Source organism: Schistocerca nitens, chromosome 2 (genome assembly GCF_023898315.1).
Source record: "Schistocerca nitens isolate TAMUIC-IGC-003100 chromosome 2, iqSchNite1.1, whole genome shotgun sequence".
In the NCBI taxonomy this organism is placed as follows: Eukaryota; Metazoa; Arthropoda; class Insecta; order Orthoptera; family Acrididae; genus Schistocerca; species Schistocerca nitens.
This window is the reverse complement of record NC_064615.1, coordinates 427,731,246-427,751,009: the sequence shown is the minus strand read 5'-3', so window position 1 is coordinate 427,751,009 and position 19,764 is coordinate 427,731,246. Positions and strand designations below refer to the sequence as shown.

The 19,764-nt window shown below is 43.4% G+C and overlaps 1 protein-coding gene across 2 annotated transcripts in view; it reads right to left on the bottom strand.

Moving 5' to 3' along the window:
• The window catches only part of LOC126236294 (sodium-dependent nutrient amino acid transporter 1-like), a 180,360-nt gene that overhangs the window by 30,253 nt on the left and 130,343 nt on the right, over positions 1-19,764 (bottom strand). For both annotated transcript variants that reach the window (XM_049945484.1, XM_049945485.1), the window contains 4 exons: positions 14,315-14,416; positions 8,330-8,606; positions 2,982-3,204; positions 509-779 (listed from right to left, as the gene is read on the bottom strand). In XM_049945484.1, the coding sequence (XP_049801441.1) occupies positions 509-779; positions 2,982-3,204; positions 8,330-8,606; positions 14,315-14,416 (873 nt within the window). The remainder of the gene's footprint in view (positions 1-508; positions 780-2,981; positions 3,205-8,329; positions 8,607-14,314; positions 14,417-19,764) is intronic.

Here is a 19,764-nt window from a genome sequence, read left to right as displayed (position 1 = left end):
GGTCGCGCGGTTCCAGACTGTAGCGCCCAGAACCGCTCGGCCACTCCGACCGGCCAACAATTACGTCAAAGCACCGTTATAGCAGATGTTTCTAACCACTTTTCGCGGCACCAAACTTCTAAGAATTGTATCAGTGTATAATGCCGTGAAACCACGCATTCGTACGAAGATACTTATTGTTCGTACAAGGACTTAGACATATAAGGTACGCTACTTATTCAGTTGCACTTCCCGAATTTAAGCGATGATAAAATTTCCTCGGTTTGAAATACATATTCATAGTTAAAGAGGCATTACTTTCCATTTTTAGTCAAAATAACGTTTCCCTCCTCTTGCACATCCTATAAATTTTGTCGAAACCGATCGAAATACATTCTCTATTGTATCACTGTCTTATTTATATTGATCAAATCTAGTTATGTTCCTCGTGGAATCCATAAAAAGTAATCGCATCTATGATTTTAGTAGCGAATTTGGCAAGGGATAAAGGTAGTAAAATGACACTTACCTCAATCGTTAAGAGCCGATCCCACTGCGGCGTGATGAAGAACAGTATACCGTCCCCAGCCCCAGGGAGAGTAGCGCCGCGTATGAGGATCACGATCATGATGACGTAAGGAAACAGCGCCAAGAAGTAGGATGCCTTTCCTGAGCTCTTCACGCCTTTCCAAACCACAAAGAAGATGGTAATCCACGTAACTGCCAGACCTATAGTGAGGCGCCAGTCTGGAATTCCAATGCCTTCAGCAATATCGGCAACCTCATTCAGCACGTATTTCCTGGGTGAAAAAATTTAATATTATATACCACAACGTAACAAGAGTATTATCCGAAGATATTCAGAAACGTAGCTCTCAAATACGTACAGAAAATTTACGGATGAAATAGGGGGAAAATCTTGATACTAGGGTCACAGGCGAACAAGAAAATTTGTAAATCCTTTGGCAAAATAAAAGATAGACGTTACTGTCTCAGAAAAGTAAATTACGATCCGAAGGAATATAGTATAAACAATGAACAAATGCAAGGCAGTGCAAAACGAGGAGACAAAATTATACAGTGAAGAGGGATCCAAAATAACATAAGAGACAAGGAGGAGCAGAAAAAGAAATACTGAATGAATCCTAACGTTGACTTAGCTTATTAAACTTCACCTGGACCGTAACGGCGAGGAAGACTCAACCCAGTCACTTATAAATGCAGCAGCTACGTATTTCACAGTATGTTTCAATAATATTACCTTCAGTTGCTATTTTTAAAAGTTGAACTGACCACTTGAATTTTCATGCAATTCACTTTTCGTGGAAAAACAAGTAACTTTTTACGAACTCGCTGTGAAATATATGTTATTGCTGAATTCCTAAGTGAATGGTGGGTTGCGGTCATACGGACTGTTATGTTTATAATAATGCATTTATCCACTGTGTCAGTGGCTCCCACGATAATTTACTCTCGGAAGATTCGTTCATAAATCACAGGTCTCGAACAGGTTCTTCGCAACATTCATTTTACGACATGGCGGATAGACACATTAATGCATTCACAGAATAATTTAATCCGTAGCTCGGTCTGAACAGCCCTCGGAAGACCCAAAGGTACCGACCGACTGCCGTGTCATCCGCCGATAGGCATCACTGGATGCGAACATGGAGGGACATGCGGTTAGCACCCCCCTCTTTCCCCGCCATTGTCAGTTTCAGTGATCAAAGCCGCTACTTCTCCGTCCAGTAGCTCCTCAGTTGGCCTCGCAAGGACTGAGTGAATATACCTCCCTTGCCAACAGCACTTGGCAGCCCCAGACGGTCACCTATCCAACTGCTAAACATCCCCGACAGTGCTTAACTTCGGTGAGCGGATGATAACCATTGTTACTGCTGAGGGAAAGCCGTTGGCCTAGTTTTACCTATAGGAAGATGCTATGTGTTGGAGAGAACTATGGCAAAACTAAGAACGATTATACTACAGTTACAATAAAGCATTGGTCGCCTGTGAAGCCGAGATAGCTAATGAAGTTGATCTGGTAGAAAGAGCAAAGACGTGAACAAATATATGCGACGTTAATATTCGTTGCATATCTAATAAAGAACACGTCTAAAGATGAATGTAAACCAAACAACACGTAGTGGCCAGAACAGTCCGAAAAGCTAGTGAGAGTGTTGCAGAGTAGGTTGCGCTAAGGAATGATTGTTAAGATAAAAAGTTCGATGCGTTGCACCTTTTCTGATTTAATTAGAATCGATGTTACCAAGTCAGGTCGTTGCACGTGAAGCTTCCAGTATATGCGCGCCCTAGAATGCGGTAATGCACAGACATCTGTGGGGCCGTGAGTTACCACTTGTTCAAATGTTCATTACCAGTTAAAATGTGCCTTTTTCGGAAGTGATAAATTTAAGCTAGGTGAGCAAACGCTACGTTTGGTTGGTTTGAGGAAACCAAACGAAGAATGCATTTGACGATACTGACTGAGGAGTGGCCGAGCGGTTCTAGGCGCTACAGTCTGGAACCGCGCGACCGCTACGGTCGCAGGTTCGAATCCTGCCTCGGGCATGGATGTGTGTGATGTCCTTAGGTTAGTTAGGTTTAAGTAGTTCTAAGTTCTAGGGGACTGATGACCTCAGAAGTTAAGTGCCATAGTGCTCAGAGTCATTTGAACCATTTGATACTGACTGTGGTAGGCTGCTTGAATTTGCGCTCTCGTCGACCTGACTGGGTACCTTTAGTGCTAATGAAATCGGAAACGGCGAATTTTTTCTTAACAATTATTTTTCAGCACAACCTACCCTGCAACTTCTTTACAAGCTTTTCAGCCTGCTTCTGACAACCCCTCTATATGTTACGTAATGCCTCAAGATTTGTACATGACTTAACTGGTTTCCTGAAGTAGGCATGTCAGTTTAATTAGTTATCATGACTTACAGTAAGATCTTAGATAAATAAAATAAAACTAAGAAAGCTAAATTCATGTTTTACATGGTACGTACAGGAAGAACAGCTCGGACGAACTCTGCAGGTTCGTGTTGTTAGCTGTAAAGTTACCTCCACTGCCAGTGGAGTCAATGCAGTACCCTTCCCATTCAGGGAGGCATTTGGCCCAGGGAAGTTCAGAACTAAACGACAATACAAAGTACAAGGATGTGATAGCCATCAATGAACAGTAGTAAGTCAGCGTAGCAATAGTTGCCAATGCTTGTCCGTACCCGATACCTGCAACAGAAAAAGAGGTAGGATGTTAGTAGCAATGTCAAGCCACCACAAAGACCTAATCGAGTTACATTTCTCACTTGCAAAAGGAGTGTAAACAATTTTTACGTCACTGCCGCATAATTGTTTAGAGTGGTGTTACAAGAGCGATAATAAGTGAACACTTAGCAAAGTGTGCTTAATTTCTTGTTGATATTCTGACCTTATCCAAATAATCTTCATATATTCAGTACAGGAAGCAGTGATAGATGTAATTATGGAGAAACGGGAAGACGTAGAGGGCCTCGACCAAAGGCCCTCACGAAAATCAGAGGCAGAAGTTTTAAGAGGTCGAAGTTTGTGGGACATAAATATGACAGAGAGGTGTATGTTATTCTGAAGAGACTGTCAGACACCCTGTCCAAAACACTACTACAAAAGTATCTTAATCTTCAAAGAGGATGGGAATTCGAAACTCGGAGATTTCTAGCAGCTCTCACTGTAGACCCAGCTTCAGAGGAGGCAGTGAAAATGAAAGATGACTAAAGTCAGAATTTGGCATGGGGCGAATAATGTTTCAAGGGTGTACTAAAAGTCTCAAATCCCAAGTTCCTCACGAAACCAGCGGTGAGATCTCCAGCAGAGGAATGGCAGACAGTTCAAATGGTTCAAATGGCTCTGAGCACTATGCGACTTAACTTCTGAGGTCATCAGTCGCCTAGAACTTAGAACTAATTAAACCTAACTAACCTAAGGACATCACACACATCCATGCCCGAGGCAGGATTCGAACCTGCGACCGTAGCGGTCACGCGGTTCCAGACTGAAGCGCCTTTAACCGCACGGCCACACCGGCCGGCCGAATGGCAGACAGTATATCACATCAAGGTAGCCTACAGTATCATTCGAAGAGAGAACATCAATCACATCCGATGGACGACACTTCACATGCCAAGAAATGAAGACCATGTGCAAGAATGGAGGAGGTCACGTTTCCCGAGTCTGACGCCGTCCCGCAGGTGCTCCAGCGCTCCGGATGCGGGTCATGGACTGATGTTGGTGGATTGCCCTTCATCAAGTGCATGTAAAACAATAATAGCCTTACGAAAATTATGACCATTATCTTACGAACTTCATTACGGTTTTTCTTACCATCACCGCTATTCTCTTTTCATTATTTTTAAAGTAACTAACTAGTTACTCTCAGTTTCCTTATCTCCATCCCCTCTATCTTTCCATCGTTCCTCATTTCTGCATCACTTTCTTTTCATTTTTTCTTTTTTTTTCTTTTTACTTAGTTTAGTAGTGTAGTGTGGTGTTAAGTTTTGGAACTGTACAGATAACAATTTATAAAACAAGTGTGCCGTGTACGGCACGAGGGCCTAGGTTGGCGGTAGTTCCCTATCCATGGTATTTGTAACTTCTCTGAGGAAGTGGTGGCTTTTTTCGTGGACGCGCGTGATTTGGAAAAATAAGAAGATCGGCGTAGTATGTTGACAAAGAGTGTCGGTGCCGACGGATGGAGACAGGAGGAACCGTATCCTTGTTGTGGAAACAGGGCGCCACGATAGAGCGCCGCTCTTCATCTGGTCACGACTAGGACGTTGGGATAACGGTTAGCTTCTTGCACGGAGTATATAAGAGGCATGACGACTCGATGTAGACCTGTCAACTTTAACCTTCCCCACCTATCCAACTCCACATCAGGGCTTCTCTCTCCTTTTTCTTCTCCATCCAAACCTACCCTTTTCCTCTTATGGAACTACCCTCCCCACATGTCATTACGTACCCTCATCCTCTGTTCTTCCCACTATCTGTTTTCCCTCTAACCGCTTCACCTCCTACCTACCATCTCCATAGTTTACCCACCCAACGGGCTCCCATCTGTTTACCCACAACCTGCAGCCTCTGTGGAACATATTCTCTCCTTCCATAATACTTCATACTTCTCACTCAGTGCAGGTCCTTCAGATGTTAAGTGAAAGTGCAGTGTTACAGTGCTTTCTTCGTAGAAGAATATCACCTCATCACATCTGTGTTTTAAAATTTTGGCTATTTCGTCATTTTAGCTGTTCGTGATTAACTTTTTTAATTTAAAAGAAAATCAGTCCTCATGTGTTTTCTATGAACTCTATTCTACATTTAAGAATGCTCTTGGCTGAAGAGAAGTGTATTATACCGCTGACAGCCCACCCACCGCCTGTCCATATGGGGTTTGGGGGACGAAGTAACAATAAATAAAAAAATCTAAGTAGACGATGGTGCATGTAACATGTCATGTCTCAGGAGGCCAGATATGCGAAATGTACATGCAGCCGTTGTGTTGATGGGAAGGTCTGCAACAGGTACTATCACTCGGCAATGTTATATTGCCATCATTTTGCTGGAATGTCACTGCATGATGCGTCGATATCATACTTCCGAAACTCGTGGTTAAGATTTGTTACTGCTGCCTGTGCAGCCTTTTACTTAGAGACTAAGATGGCTGCTTAACTACGTGTTGTGCCAAAGGAAATTGTGAAATGGGGGTTATAACTGTTTACAGAACTATTTGATGCTCACTTGTGTTAGGCTTTTAATTAATAACGCTGTAATATGGCCCCTTGTCGTGGCCATTGTGTTATCTGACTGGTGTTGAATTATGGTCGAGATATTTTGCTTCTGGAAGTTATTGTTACTTCCAGCCTCTGATACCAAGCTATTTCAGGTGTGAGAGCTGGTATTGTCTGGTATTTCTTTGGATTCAGGTCGTATTTTTTCTAATCTTAAAGATTTTATCCTGTTTTGTTACGCGTACTTGAGCCTCGTGAATAACTGTAGAAAAAGGCAGTTAATTATTAGTTCACGTAAGGAAAATGCAATTGAAATATCAAAGGGGAGAGTAGTCTTGAAAAGTTCGCACAAAGAGCTGAATTTTAGGTGTTAAACTGTGAATTTTATCATGATCGTTATGGTAGGAATATAGTCGTCAGAGTTTTTCTTAAGAAAGTAATTTCATTTTGAAGCGTCTTACGATTGCTATTTTCAGATAAGAGGAATAAAGGATAAATTAAGATGGCTCCCTACTGGATAACTCTAAGGAGACCAAATATCTGGGCAATTTTGCTCTTCATAAATGTTAAAAGCTATTAATGTAGTTCCTACCCAATCAACTGCTCTGCCTTTTTCCAATTGGGGCCAAGTGGACTGTAACACAAAGATACAATTTCATAAATGTTCTAAGGAAATACGGCCCGCAGTTGCTTCTAAAGCGCAGGTCATACGTAAAAACAGGAATTAATGAAGAAATAATCAATCACTGTGGACCTAGAATTAAAAAGGGTGTGAGACAGGGCTGTAGTCCTTCGCCCGACTGTTCATTCTATACATCGAAGAAACCATGTGGGAAATAGAAGAAGTGTTCAAGAGTGAAATTAAAATTCAAGGTGAAAGGATGTTATTGATAAGATTCGCTGATGGCAATGCTATCCTCAGACATAGTGAAGAAGAGTTACAGGATCTGTTGGATGGAATGAGTACGCAATATGGACTGAAAATAAATCGAAGAAAGACGAAAATAATGAGAAGTAGCAGAAATAACAACAGCGAGAAACTTAACCTCTGTGTTGGTGATCGCGAAGTACATGAAGTTAAGGAATGCAGCTGCCAAGGCAGCAAGGAGGACATAAAAAGCAGACTAGCGCTGGCAAAGAGGGCGTTCCTGGCCACTAGAAGTCTACTAATATCAAACACAGGCCTTAATTTGAGGAAGAAATTTTTGGGAATGCACGTCTAAAGCACAGTATCGTATGGTAGCGAAACATTGACTGTGGGGAAAATTGGAACACAGCGTGTATTGAAAACCGACACATACGGACCGATACCTGCACAAACTATCAAACTAGCATCCGAGCCAGAAAAGAGGCATGATTAGTACGCTCGTAACGAGAGCAGGACGAATATGTGAGCCTCAACACCTCAAACGAGAAATGCAACACCTGGAAAGTGTTCTGAGGAGCAATGGCTACTCCACAAATTATATTAGAAGTGTAACAGAACCAAACACTCGGCGACGTAAGGAATCAGAAAAAGAATTGTCTGGTACGACATTTCTGCCATACATTCCCAGAATGACGGACAGAATCGGCCGTATATTGATCAAACATGGCGTAAAGACGAGTTTCAAACCGACAAGGAAGATCAAAGAGTGTCTTAGTTCGACGAAGAATAAAAGGGACCTACTTGAAATGTCGGGGATATACCGTATACCATGCACACGCGGAAAAGTTTATGTCGGAAAGACTGGACCATCAATTAACACCGGGATCAAAGAGCATAGGCGACATTGCAGGTTGGGGTAGGTGGAGAAATCGGTCATGGCAGAGCACGCACTGAGTGAACCGACCACGTAATAAAATTCGCCACTCGGAAGTTCTGGCTGTAGAGAAGCACTATCACACGCGCTTGTTCACAGAAGCTGTAGAAATACAAAAACACGCGAACAGTTTCAACAAGAAAGAGGAAAGCCTTAAGGTAAACGGATCCTGGGTCCCGTACTGCAGTGAACGACCGTCACAGGTAGCAAGAGGAGAACCGCACTGGAAATGACCGCGGAGAAGCTCTCGGACGTTGGCACGAGAGTCACATATAGTCTGCGGCCGCGAGCTCGGCTCCAGTTCACCACAGGCAGTGGACGGTGAAGCTTTGACAATGCCAGCCACTCGTGTTGGCGAAACGTCAGTAAAATCATCAGATGAGCGTCGGCCGAAGAACCCGAGACGGAAGCCAACAGGCAGTTTGGGAACAGAAGAGAATCGAAGCATTTGAGAAGTGGTGTTAAAGAAGAACGTTGAATATTAGGTGGACTGATAAGGTAAGGAATGAGGAGGTTCTTCACAGAATCGGCGAGGGAAGGAATATATGGAAAAGAAGAAAGAAAAGCATGATAGGACGTCAGTTAAGACATCACGAGTAACTTGCATAGTACTAGAGGGACATCTAGAGGTTAAAAACTGTAGAAAAAGACAGAGATTGGAATACATGCAGCAAATAATTGAGGACGGAGGTTGTAAGTGCTACTCTGAGATGAAGACGTTGGCACATCAGGATATGAATTCGTGGGGGCCGCGTCAAACCAGTCAGAAGACTGGGACACCGCCGCTTGACTCACCCTTAAGCGCGGGCACCATGTGCCAGACCTTGATGGGCCCGTAGTTGGTGAACTGGCCGAGCGCCATCTCCATGTAGTAGAGCGGTTTGCCGATGACGAGCAGCACGATGATGTAGGGGATGAGGAAGGCGCCGCCGCCGTTCTCGTAGGCGGTGAACGGGAAGCGCCACACGTTGCCCAGGCCGACGGACATGGCGATGCACGACATGAGGAACTCCAGCTGGTTCCCCCACTGTGCGCGCTGCGGCGCGCCGGCCGCTTCGGCTTCAGCTGCCACCTGCAGTACAACGAAATTGTGGTGCCCTTCCACTTCAAACGTTGCGTCACCGCTGCGCAGATTCACAGCCCAATAACAACTCACAAGATCGCCTAGTAACCTCTGTCGCAGACTCCGTTCAGCGCCTCCCCCACCACAAGCTTACAGGAGTTCCCTAAAAATCAAATTAGAAAACCTTCAATTTTTTTTCAAAATTGTCTCCTTTGACATTAATACGTTTTATCCAGCAATGTGCCATTCACATTATTCCATTTCTGCAGTGTTCCAGTGACAGTGTATTTTCATCTACAGCTGTGGTCGCCCGCTGGTTGGACGAAAACGCTGACCACCAAGGAAGACTGCGTTCTAGGAAGAGGCAGAAGTCTGAGGGAGCCAACTTTGGACAATAGCGTGCATTCTTCGATTTTCCCACTGACGAGAGACTTTTATCAGCAGCTGGACTGTCTTGATAAAAAAATGTCGTGTGACCAGGGCCTCCCGTCGGGTAGACCGTTCGCCGGCTGCAAGTCTTTCGATTTGGCGCCACTTCGGCGACTTGCGCGTCGATGGGGATGAAATGATGATGATTAGGACATCACGACACCCAGTCCCTGAGCGGAGAAAATCTCCAACCCAGCCGGGAATCGAACCCGGGCCCTTAGGGTTGACGTTATGTCGCGTTGAACATTCAGCTACCGCGGGCGGACACTGTGTTGATGATAGGTGATTTTTCCTTCTGCAAACCAGCTACCTTTTCTCAAATTTTTTAGGTTAAATCCGTTGGAATAGTAGAATAATATTCCTCTCTTACAGATTTACTTTTTTGAAGACAATCAATTGACAGAATACCCTTCGCATCCCAAACCACCAATGCAACAATCTTTCCCACTGATGACATCGTCTTCGCCTTCTTTGGAGCTGAAGAAGCGCTTTCTGTTCACGGTTTCGATTGTTTGCTTTGTTTATGCGGGGAAATCAACGTATGATCCGTGGTCACACACGGAAGTTAAAAACCCCTTTTGGTTTTACGAAAACGCTCGGAACACTGTTAGGAAACTGTCTATCTAGTGAGTTCGTTTGTGATCGTTCGTGAGCAGGCTCGGCGCCCATCTTTCACAAATCTCTCTCATGTGCAGCTTTTCGCGCAAAATGAAAAAAAAAACCATGCTCTTTTGAAATCCTTACAGTTTTGGCAGCTTCACGCATTTTCGTATGCAGGTCTCCAGGATCATATCGTGCACTTAATGGCCCATTTCTTGTGTTGCTACACTTTTTAGCTGTCCCTCACTTGGATCATTTAGGATACTTTCATGGCCTATTTTAAATTCAGCAGCCCATTTCTTTTCTTCGGAAAAGAGTCCCTACCCACTTTTAAAAATCTGAAAGAATTTCAGTTGACGTCAAATATTCTTTTACTAAAAGCTTTGTCACTGCATAATTTCGGCCCCTCGATTTTCGAGAATTCACACACTGTGCTTGTTTGGACATTTCCCGGCCGAATTGACTTTCAGTTTCACACGGAGCTTCTTGAAAGTACCAACTTCTGGAAACAAAAATCCTGCACGTAGTTTTGTGGTTGATGGCGAGGTCGAGAACGTACATCACTCTCTTAGGCACTTCTGACTACACAGTAAACTGTCTCTTTCCACTTTGCTGTGATCTGTCTTGGTCATATGTCCATCCTAGTTCCATTGTCAAGAACTGTATCTAGGTGCCTCTTACTTTGGTTTTTCTTTCTACGCATATTATGAAGATAAAATGTAATATTAACGCATAACACAATTCATGAAGCCAGTAGAGAAAAATCTGTAAATAACCCTAGACCTGACTCCATAAAACGGCAACTAATCAACGACGAGTGCATGGAAGCGTGCGATGTACTTACGTTTTCCCTTTTCCTCTGTCACTGTCTTACCGTTAATTAAGGCTTTTTTCTTCACCCTGTTGTATTACACAAGTTACGTATAAGAGAAATAGGGCTGATAACTATGTTTAGAGCCCAAATCCCACATCGGCAACTATCAATGGCTCGTCTCCACTCTTCTTTTACTTTCACCGTGTTAACAACGTATAAATAGTTTCAAGTTTGCAAGCCAGTAATATGCCATATTGTTATTGTAATATTGCGTTCATTTTCGACTACGATACTAAAAACTAAATTGCTGCAATTATCGTAATTGTGAAGGGCCGGTTAGCACTAGTGTCCAAGGGAATTTAGAACCATAATTATTGGTCCTGCTGATCCACTCCATGACGCTGAACTTCTTATAGCAAAGTGCCTTCAAAGAGAAACTTCTGCTCTACACATTCCTCCCTACGAATCACATTTCGGCCTTTCCTTAACCAAGAATAAGGTTATGATTTCTAACTTTTCAAATTTTATATCGTGCTGGATTGTCTCATCGAGGCGTTGAAGGCATGTTATTGATTTACTGCTGACGTTATGCTGAAACAGTATGGAGGAATTTAGTCTGCAGTATCTTTAGAGAATTCTTTTACCCGGCGCTCGAAGCACTAATCATCGGAAATGTTTCCTGAGTAATGGAGTATTTCTCGCATTAAATAGTTACTAGAGAATTGACAATATCTTAGGCAGTCGCTTATGCTATCTACTAAATCATTTGCAAACAAAAGCGAGCGTTGTATAGTTTGGTTAGGGAAGATTGATCTTAAGGTTTGTTTCAAATTATATAGGTCTAACATGTACAAAATCTACCAAATCATACACTCCTGGAAATTGAAATAAGAACACCGTGAATTCATTGTCCCAGGAAGGGGAAACTTTATTGACACATTCCTGGGGTCAGATACATCACATGATCACAGCGACAGAACCACAGGCACATAGACACAGGCAACAGAGCATGCACAATGTCGGCACTAGTACAGTGTATATCCACCTTTCGCAGCAATGCAGGCTGCTATTCTCCCATGGAGACGATCGTAGAGATGCTGGATGTAGTCCTGTGGAACGGCTTGCCATGCCATTTCCACCTGGCGCCTCAGTTGGACCAGCGTTCGTGCTGGACGTGCAGACCGCGTGAGACGACGCTTCATCCAGTCCCAAACATGCTCAATGGGGGACAGATCCGGAGATCTTGCTGGCCAGGGTAGTTGACTTACACCTTCTAGAGCACGTTGGGTGGCACGGGATACATGCGGACGTGCATTGTCCTGTTGGAACAGCAAGTTCCCTTGCCGGTCTAGGAATGGTAGAACGATGGGTTCGATGACGGTTTGGATGTACCGTGCACTATTCAGTGTCCCCTCGACGATCACCAGTGGTGTACGGCCAGTGTAGGAGACCGCTCCCCACACCATGATGCCGGGTGTTGGCCCTGTGTGCCTCGGTCGTATGCTGTCCTGATTGTGGCGCTCACCTGCACGGCGCCAAACACGCATACGACCATCATTGGCACCAAGGCAGAAGCGACTCTCATCGCTGAAGACGACACGTCTCCATTCGTCCCTCCATTCACGCCTGTCGCGACACCACTGGAGGCGGGCTGCACGATGTTGGGGCGTGAGCGGAAGACGGCCTAACGGTGTGCGGGACCGTAGCCCAGCTTCATGGAGACGGTTGCGAATGGTCCTCGCCGATACCCCAGGAGCAACAGTGTCCCTAATTTGCTGGGAAGTGGCGGTGTGGTCCCCTACGGCACTGCGTAGGATCCTACGGTCTTGGCGTGCATCCGTGCGTCGCTGCGGTCCGGTCCCAGGTCGACGGGCACGTGCACCTTCCGCCGACCACTGGCGACAACATCGATGTACTGTGGAGACCTCACGCCCCACGTGTTGAGCAATTCGGCGGTACGTCCACCCGGCCTCCCGCATGCCCACTATACGCCCTCGCTCAAAGTCCGTCAACTGCACATACGGTTCACGTCCACGCTGTCGCGGCATGCTACCAGTGTTAAAGACTGCGATGGAGCTCCGTATGCCACGGCAAACTGGCTGACACTGACGGCGGCGGTGCACAAATGCTGCGCAGCTATCGCCATTCGACGGCCAACACCGCGGGTCCTGGTGTGTCCGCTGTGCCGTGCGTGTGATCATTGCTTGTACAGCCCTCTCGCAGTGTCCGGAGCAAGTATGGTGGGTCTGACACACCGGTGTCAATGTGTTCTTTTTTCCATTTCCAGGAGTGTAAAACAAAGACATCCTCCTTCCCTTTCACTCTTGTACAAATCAGTACACTCCCGAACACTATACTGCGTAAAGACTTTGTTACTGATGATGAAACACCAAGCTTGAAAATCATCGCCTGATTTACAAGTAAATTTCAGAATTGTCTCTGACCAGTAGCGTTTTAATAACATGTCATAGTTATATTATCATACGATCCTCTTATGAAATAAGAAGTAGTTGATTTCACCATAATCAGTTTAAACCTGATAACTTTTCTCAAATTACGGTGATAAAGGAGTAAAAATTGGCGAAGTGATGGGATGGCAAAATATCGTCTCACATGCTTTCATTTACGAAGGACTGCAATCTCAGTGGCCTTTTTATACAGTGATACTGATTATTCGATACAGCAGTCAGTGACAAACAATAGCTTTGGTACTCATCAGCCGTCTGAATATTGAAAATAAAATTATTAATTAACTCCTGACAACATTAATTCGAAAGGGATTCATGCAAATAATTGCAGGATTATACGTGTATCTATGTGGCCCTTCGGAGAATTACTTCACCTCAACGGAATTCCTCATTGCGGAGGATTTATTAATGTTAGAATTGAAGGCAAAAAAGGGAAATTTTGTTTATATGGTTCCTTTCATATATTATACCTCACTATAAATTCTATATGTAACGAATTTGCTTTTGTTATTCACCTTGTAGCCAACTCTCGCCTCAGAAAGAAGTGTCATGTTCTCTATTGTTTTTCTTCGAGGTTAAAGTGATCCTATGACAAACTCTTATTTTCATGACCATTATCGAGCATCAAGTTAAACAATATAGTTGCGTGAGTTGCTCTGTTGCTCATGTTTGAACTGTCTCCAAAGAGTCCCCTGCATCACTTCCGCAAAACAATATACGTAAGCGATATGTACAACATACCTCATTATGATTTCAATATGTTACGAATTTACTTCTGTTACTCACCCGGTTGCTGACACTCACCTCAGGAAAGATTATCACGTTCTTTACAACTTTTCATCGAGATCAAAGTGCCATACTGAAAAAACTCTTATCTTCATAGCACCAGCATTGGTCATCAAGTTAAATTACACAGTTATAGTACTTTATCCCTCCTGAGCAATGCAGTCGTATGTAACGAAATAGTAAGCAACCTGTTGCATTAGCTGATTAGTTTCTATTCTGGCATCATGTCCGCATTTGTTGTTCCGCTTCTTTATACTAATTTTGTACAGACACTATGCACCACATGACCAGGAAATTTTGCTGTATGCATCTTGTTGTTGACACTCGCAAATTATGCCGTAGGTAAAACCTTCTAAAGAAAGGCACTAAGTGCCCGAATCGATAAAGAAATTAAATTTCTTTTATGCAACTGGTTGCTTATTATTTCGTTACACAATATAGTTATGTAATTTGTTGTATTGCTCCTATTTACACCATATTCATAGAGCAATCGATATTACTCCTCTAAAACAATAAATTTAAGCATTTTGTTACCATAAATCTACTAGGAAAAACCAAGAAGCCACAGTGGTATAATAAGGCTCTTACATTAACCACATAGTGATTTGAGTTCCTCTTACCTTTGCATCCTTTCCATTTGATAAGCTTGCGGACAATTTGGGACTCTCGTTAACGGGATCTGTGGCGTCGATGACGTACGCCTTGTTTAAAGTTCCAAGTTCCTGTAAAATTAAAAATAAACATTTAGCGAAAAATGTAGCGTGAATGCATGAACGGCACTAATAGTATGGGCAGGACTAAGTTCTATTTAGTATAAATTCGTATCCAGAGAGAACAGCACTCCGAAAGGTGTAAACTCACAACAAATCGAAAAAAAATGGTTCAAATGGCTCTGAGCACTATGGGACTTAACATCTGTGGTCATCAGTCCCCTAGAACTTAGAACTACTTAAACCTTACTAACCTAAGGACATCACACACATCCATGCCCGAGGCAGGATTCGAATCTGCGACCGTAGCAGTCGCGCGGTTCCGGAGCGCCTAGAACCGCTACACCACCGCGGCCGGCACAATTCGAAAAGCTGCGACAGTTACCAGGTAATTCGTTACACTAAAACTGTACTCTTGTGAAAGAAATCTTGATACAAAGTAAAGTATACTTCCGTCATAGAATCAGAGGATTTTTGATAGCATTCGAAAACAACAGCCAACCAGTTGCAGAATTAAAAGTTTACCAACCCTTTACCATTGTTTCGACAAGCATAAATTTATCTTCAGAAGGGAAAGGACCATTGAACAAATTATTAAAACATAGGTGCAAATGTCAACCGGAAAAGGAACCATAGTCGGTAAACAACACATTACAGTTTTTTTTTTTTTAGGAAGAGTATGCTCATTAGTAGAATCACAGTGACAAAAATCGATGTTACAGCCAAAATGGTCTTGCCTAGTACAGTATTCATATCAACCAGAAATATCAAGAGCTAAAACGCGTAACTGAAGGTAGCAGCTCAGTGGTGCTGGGCTCTATCGTAAAACTTTTAAAATAAAACACAAGAGCCATTGGATCCAACTGACATTTACTATGGCTTCTGCGACAAAGCTACTACCATCTTATGCATTTTAATTGTTAATATTTGTGACTGACATGCACACTGTACTAGACAAGAGCCTTTTGGTTCAGTTTTTGTCGATAAGTGGTTTTGCGAGTGAGTATACTCTTCTAAAAAAGAAAATTATAATTTATTGTTTACCGATTACGTTTCCGTTTCTGGTTGACATTTGAAACTATGTTGTAATAATTTGTTCAACAGGTCCATTCACTTCAGAAGAAGACAAATTAATATTTATCCAAACCATGATAAAGAATTAACTCTGCAACTTGTTAGAATTAATCTCCACAGTCGTAAGTGAACACGCAAGTAAAGCAAAAATATTAGAAACGTTAAAAAGAAACTAGACGTCTTTCGTTTTGACTTGGTATAGTAGCATAATCGAACATGCAATAAAACAAAATCGCGCTGTTTCATTGGCAAATGCTATAGAATATGATGCGTCATTGTTTTCACGTGGCGAATACATTTTCACAATAAGTTAAATTTAGAACTCGGCCGTGCAGGCCCCTACAGCCACGTCCTGTACCTTGAGAAAACGCCCTTGTAAACGATCAAACATTTCTGACAAAATCGCTCTTATTTAGCTATGGATTTACCAACCAAACGTGTACACGTTCAAACACTGTTTGTCAGCTTAACCTCCCCTTGAAGCAGACGCTGTTAGTGTTCGTGTGCATTTTGACAGTAGTGAGAACGGCCACAAATGCAGACAAAGCAGTCCAGGCGTTAACTTTGTTACTGTGTTTAAAGAAGAAGAAGAAAACACGACACTGGTCGAGGAAATAGCTTAAAATGACAGACTTACCCAAGAAAATCTGCTGAAGGAAATATTACTCTCAGAACCTGGAGATTACAACGTTCTGCGAATGGACAATAAAACTTTTTAAAACTTGTTAAGGCTCTCGTAAAAGAGCAAATTTGCCTGTCAAGTTCGCTCTTATCTATCCACGGATGTGTCAAACACGCCCGTACATGTACCAAGAAAGAACGTCAATTTAACCTTTCCTTTGAAGCAGACGCTTTTAGTGTATGCTGTATTTAGGCAATGGTGGGAATGGCTAAAAATGCAGATAAAGCATTTCTAATGTTCCCATAGGCATTGTGTTGAAAGAAAAAGAAAACAAGATTTTGATCCAGGGAACGGCTTAAAATGAGCCATATACAACTGAAAACCCGTTAATGTAAATGTTACACACAGAACCTGATGATTACGTGACTTTCTGCGGATGGACAGTGAAACTTTTAATAACTTGTTCAGCTTACTTCGCTCTCACATAGCAAAAGGAGACAAAAGTACCCGAAAATGAATTCTCGTCCACTTGGTCCTCTAATGACACTGCGTTAAAATACCACAACATGGCAACATATATCTCGCATCATCCGTGGAAAAACCGGAGAACTTCGATCGTTTTCTATTTCATTCCAGTCTGCTTGTATCTTACTGTATCTGTAAAATATTGATTTTGTTCATAGCCTCTTTATGCGTAATATATGGCTGGGAAAGATGTGATATATCATTTCAGCAACTGTCAATGCTATTTTGTTTTTATACTTGACAGTAGTTTCCGTAGCTGTGGAAAACCCCGATACAGTGTGATAAATTGTAATAAAACACTTTTTCGCTAAATATACTTGGCGACACGTCGACCATAACAATGTCCGCCATCTTGTCGAACTTTCCGTCGATCAAAATTTCTCGCAAACACGTCAGAGACGATCTATGCTTGATAAAAACGCCAAACAGTACCGTACACGGTCAAATATTTGCCAAGCATAGTTCCGTTTGATAAAATGTTTGAACATTCATGGGGGCCTTAAGGAAGCCTGCTTGTTGCATAATGACAGTACGACGACATCTGGACAATTCACTAGTCTGGCTGCTGGTAGTCTCTGACCAGTCGTGCGAACGTTGCTGGGAGCCCTTTGCTTGTTCTGAGATGGTAGACGCAGATGTGAAGGTATTACGATATGCATGGTGTACTGTATGGTACCTTGTGGTGGTCACACGTAGTTCACCGAAACCTTGACGACGGGTAGCCCCGCCCTCACGTTCTCATGCAGTCCAATGTCGCGACACTGTCACAGCCGAGTGCCCCACAAACCTGGATGTTGCAGCCAGCCAAATGGAGACCAACAAAGAGGCACCTTTCAAACTATCGGGTTCTAATCACACTGTCTTACACGAACAATTCTCTAAAAGTGATCACTCAGTATCAAGCTTTGTGTACGCCCGCTATACACATTACTAGTGCTGGTAACAACAGTAAACACGAACAACACTAATTCACTCTGGTGGCCGTTCTGCCTGTAACAGAGAATTTGAACTGTAATCATTTAGAGGGTTATTACAAATGATTGAAGCGATTTCACAGCTCTAAAATAACTTTATTATTTGAGATATTTTCACAATGCTTTGCACACACATACAAAAACTCAAAAAGTTTTTTTAGGCATTCACAAATGTTCGATATGTGCCCCTTTAGTGATTCGGCAGACATCAAGCCGATAATCAAGTTCCTCCCACACTCGGCGCAGCATGTCCCCATCAATGAGTTCGAAAGCATCGTTGATGCGAGTTCGCAGTTCTGGCACGTTTCTTGGCAGAGGAGGTTTAAACACTGGATCTTTCACATAACCCCAAAGAAAGAAATCGCATGGGGTTAAGTCGGGAGAGCGTGGAGGCCATGACATGAATTGCTGATCATGATCTCCACCACGACCGATCCATCGGTTTTCCAATCTCCTGTTTAAGAAATGCCGAACATAATGATGGAAGTGCGGTGGAGCACCATCCTGTTGAAAGATGAAGTCGGCGCTGTCGGTCTCCAGTTGTGGCATGAGCCAATTTTCCAGCATGTCCAGATACACGTGTCCTGTAACGTTTTTTTCGCAGAAGAAAAAGGGGCCGTAAACTTTAAACCGTGAGATTGCACAAAACACGTTAACTTTTGGTGAATTGCGAATTTGCTGCACAAATGCGTGAGGATTTTCTACTGCCCAGATTCGCACATTGTGTCTGTTCACCATTAAGAAAAAATGTTACTTCATCACTGAAAACAAGTTTCGCACTGAACGCACCCTCTTCCATGAGCTGTTGCAACCGTGCCGAAAATTCAAAGCGTTTGACTTCGTCATCGGGTGTCAGGGCTTGTAGCAATTGTAAACGGTAAGGCTTCTGCTTTAGCCTTTTCCGTAAGATTTTCCAAACCGTCGGCTGTGGTACGTTTAGCTCCCTGCTTGCTTTATTCCTCCTCTTCTGCGGGCTACGCGTGAAACTTGCCCGCACGCGGTCAGCAGTTTCTTCGCTCACTGCAGGCCGACCCGTTGATTTCCCCTTACAGAGGCATCCAGAAGCTTTAAACTACGCATACCATCGCCGAATGGAGTTAGCAGTTGGTGGATCTTTGTTGAACTTCGTCCTGAAGTGTCGTTGCACTGTTATCACTGTTATGACTGACTGATGTGAGTGCATTTCAAGCACGACATACACTTTCTCGGCTCCTGTCGCCATTTTGTCTTACTGCGCTCTCGAGCGCTCTGGCGGCAGAAACCTGAAGTGCGGCTTCAGCCGAACAAAACTTTATGAGTTTTTCTACGTATCTGTAGTGTGTCGTGACCATATGTCAATGAATGGAGCTACAGTGAATTTATGAAATCGCTTCAATCATTTGTAATAGCCCTGTACATACCGCCGGCGGTGTGTACATGTACGAAATTGCATTGGCATCGGACCATGTCTTCTATGTGCTTTAACTTGTTGATCAGGCAGAGTATATGAGCGCAGCAGAGACGAATGGAGAATCATTCTATCCATTATAATGCCGCTAAAAGGGAAATACACTGACATAAACAGCTTTGACAAAGAGCATATTGTTATGGTTCATCGCCAAGGACATGCATAATTGAAACAGCGGAGCTTGCATGTGTGTTAGTGTGACATTGTTGTGAGCATCTATGGAATGCGGTTGAGTGACTATGAAACTACGAGAATGTGATATAATGTTGGACGTCTACATGGTGACCTGTTCCTGAACTGACGACAGAATGTAATGCTGGTGGAAGCAGAAGTACTTCCAGGCACACCGTTCAGTGCACATTGTTAAATATGGGGCTATTCTGCAGAGGGCCTGTTCATATGTTGAGCGCAACGATGACTGCGGTAAGTAGGAGATCATAGAGATTGGACAGTGGATCAGTTGGGTCGCCTATTTGGATATCATCTTTCTAGTTACAGTAAGCCAATGGTCGTGGGTGTACCACCCCGTCATCAAGGCCAGTGGCTTCTGGAAACGTGCGCGGCGCCACTGGCGTAACCTGGCGGAGACGGAGATATGATATGGAGGACGTTCATCTGAACTTCCATGGGATTTATGGTAGTACTGAAGTCACCGTGTCAGCCATGCACTACGTAAACGTTATTGCGGATCACCTGCATCACTTTATGCTTGATGTCT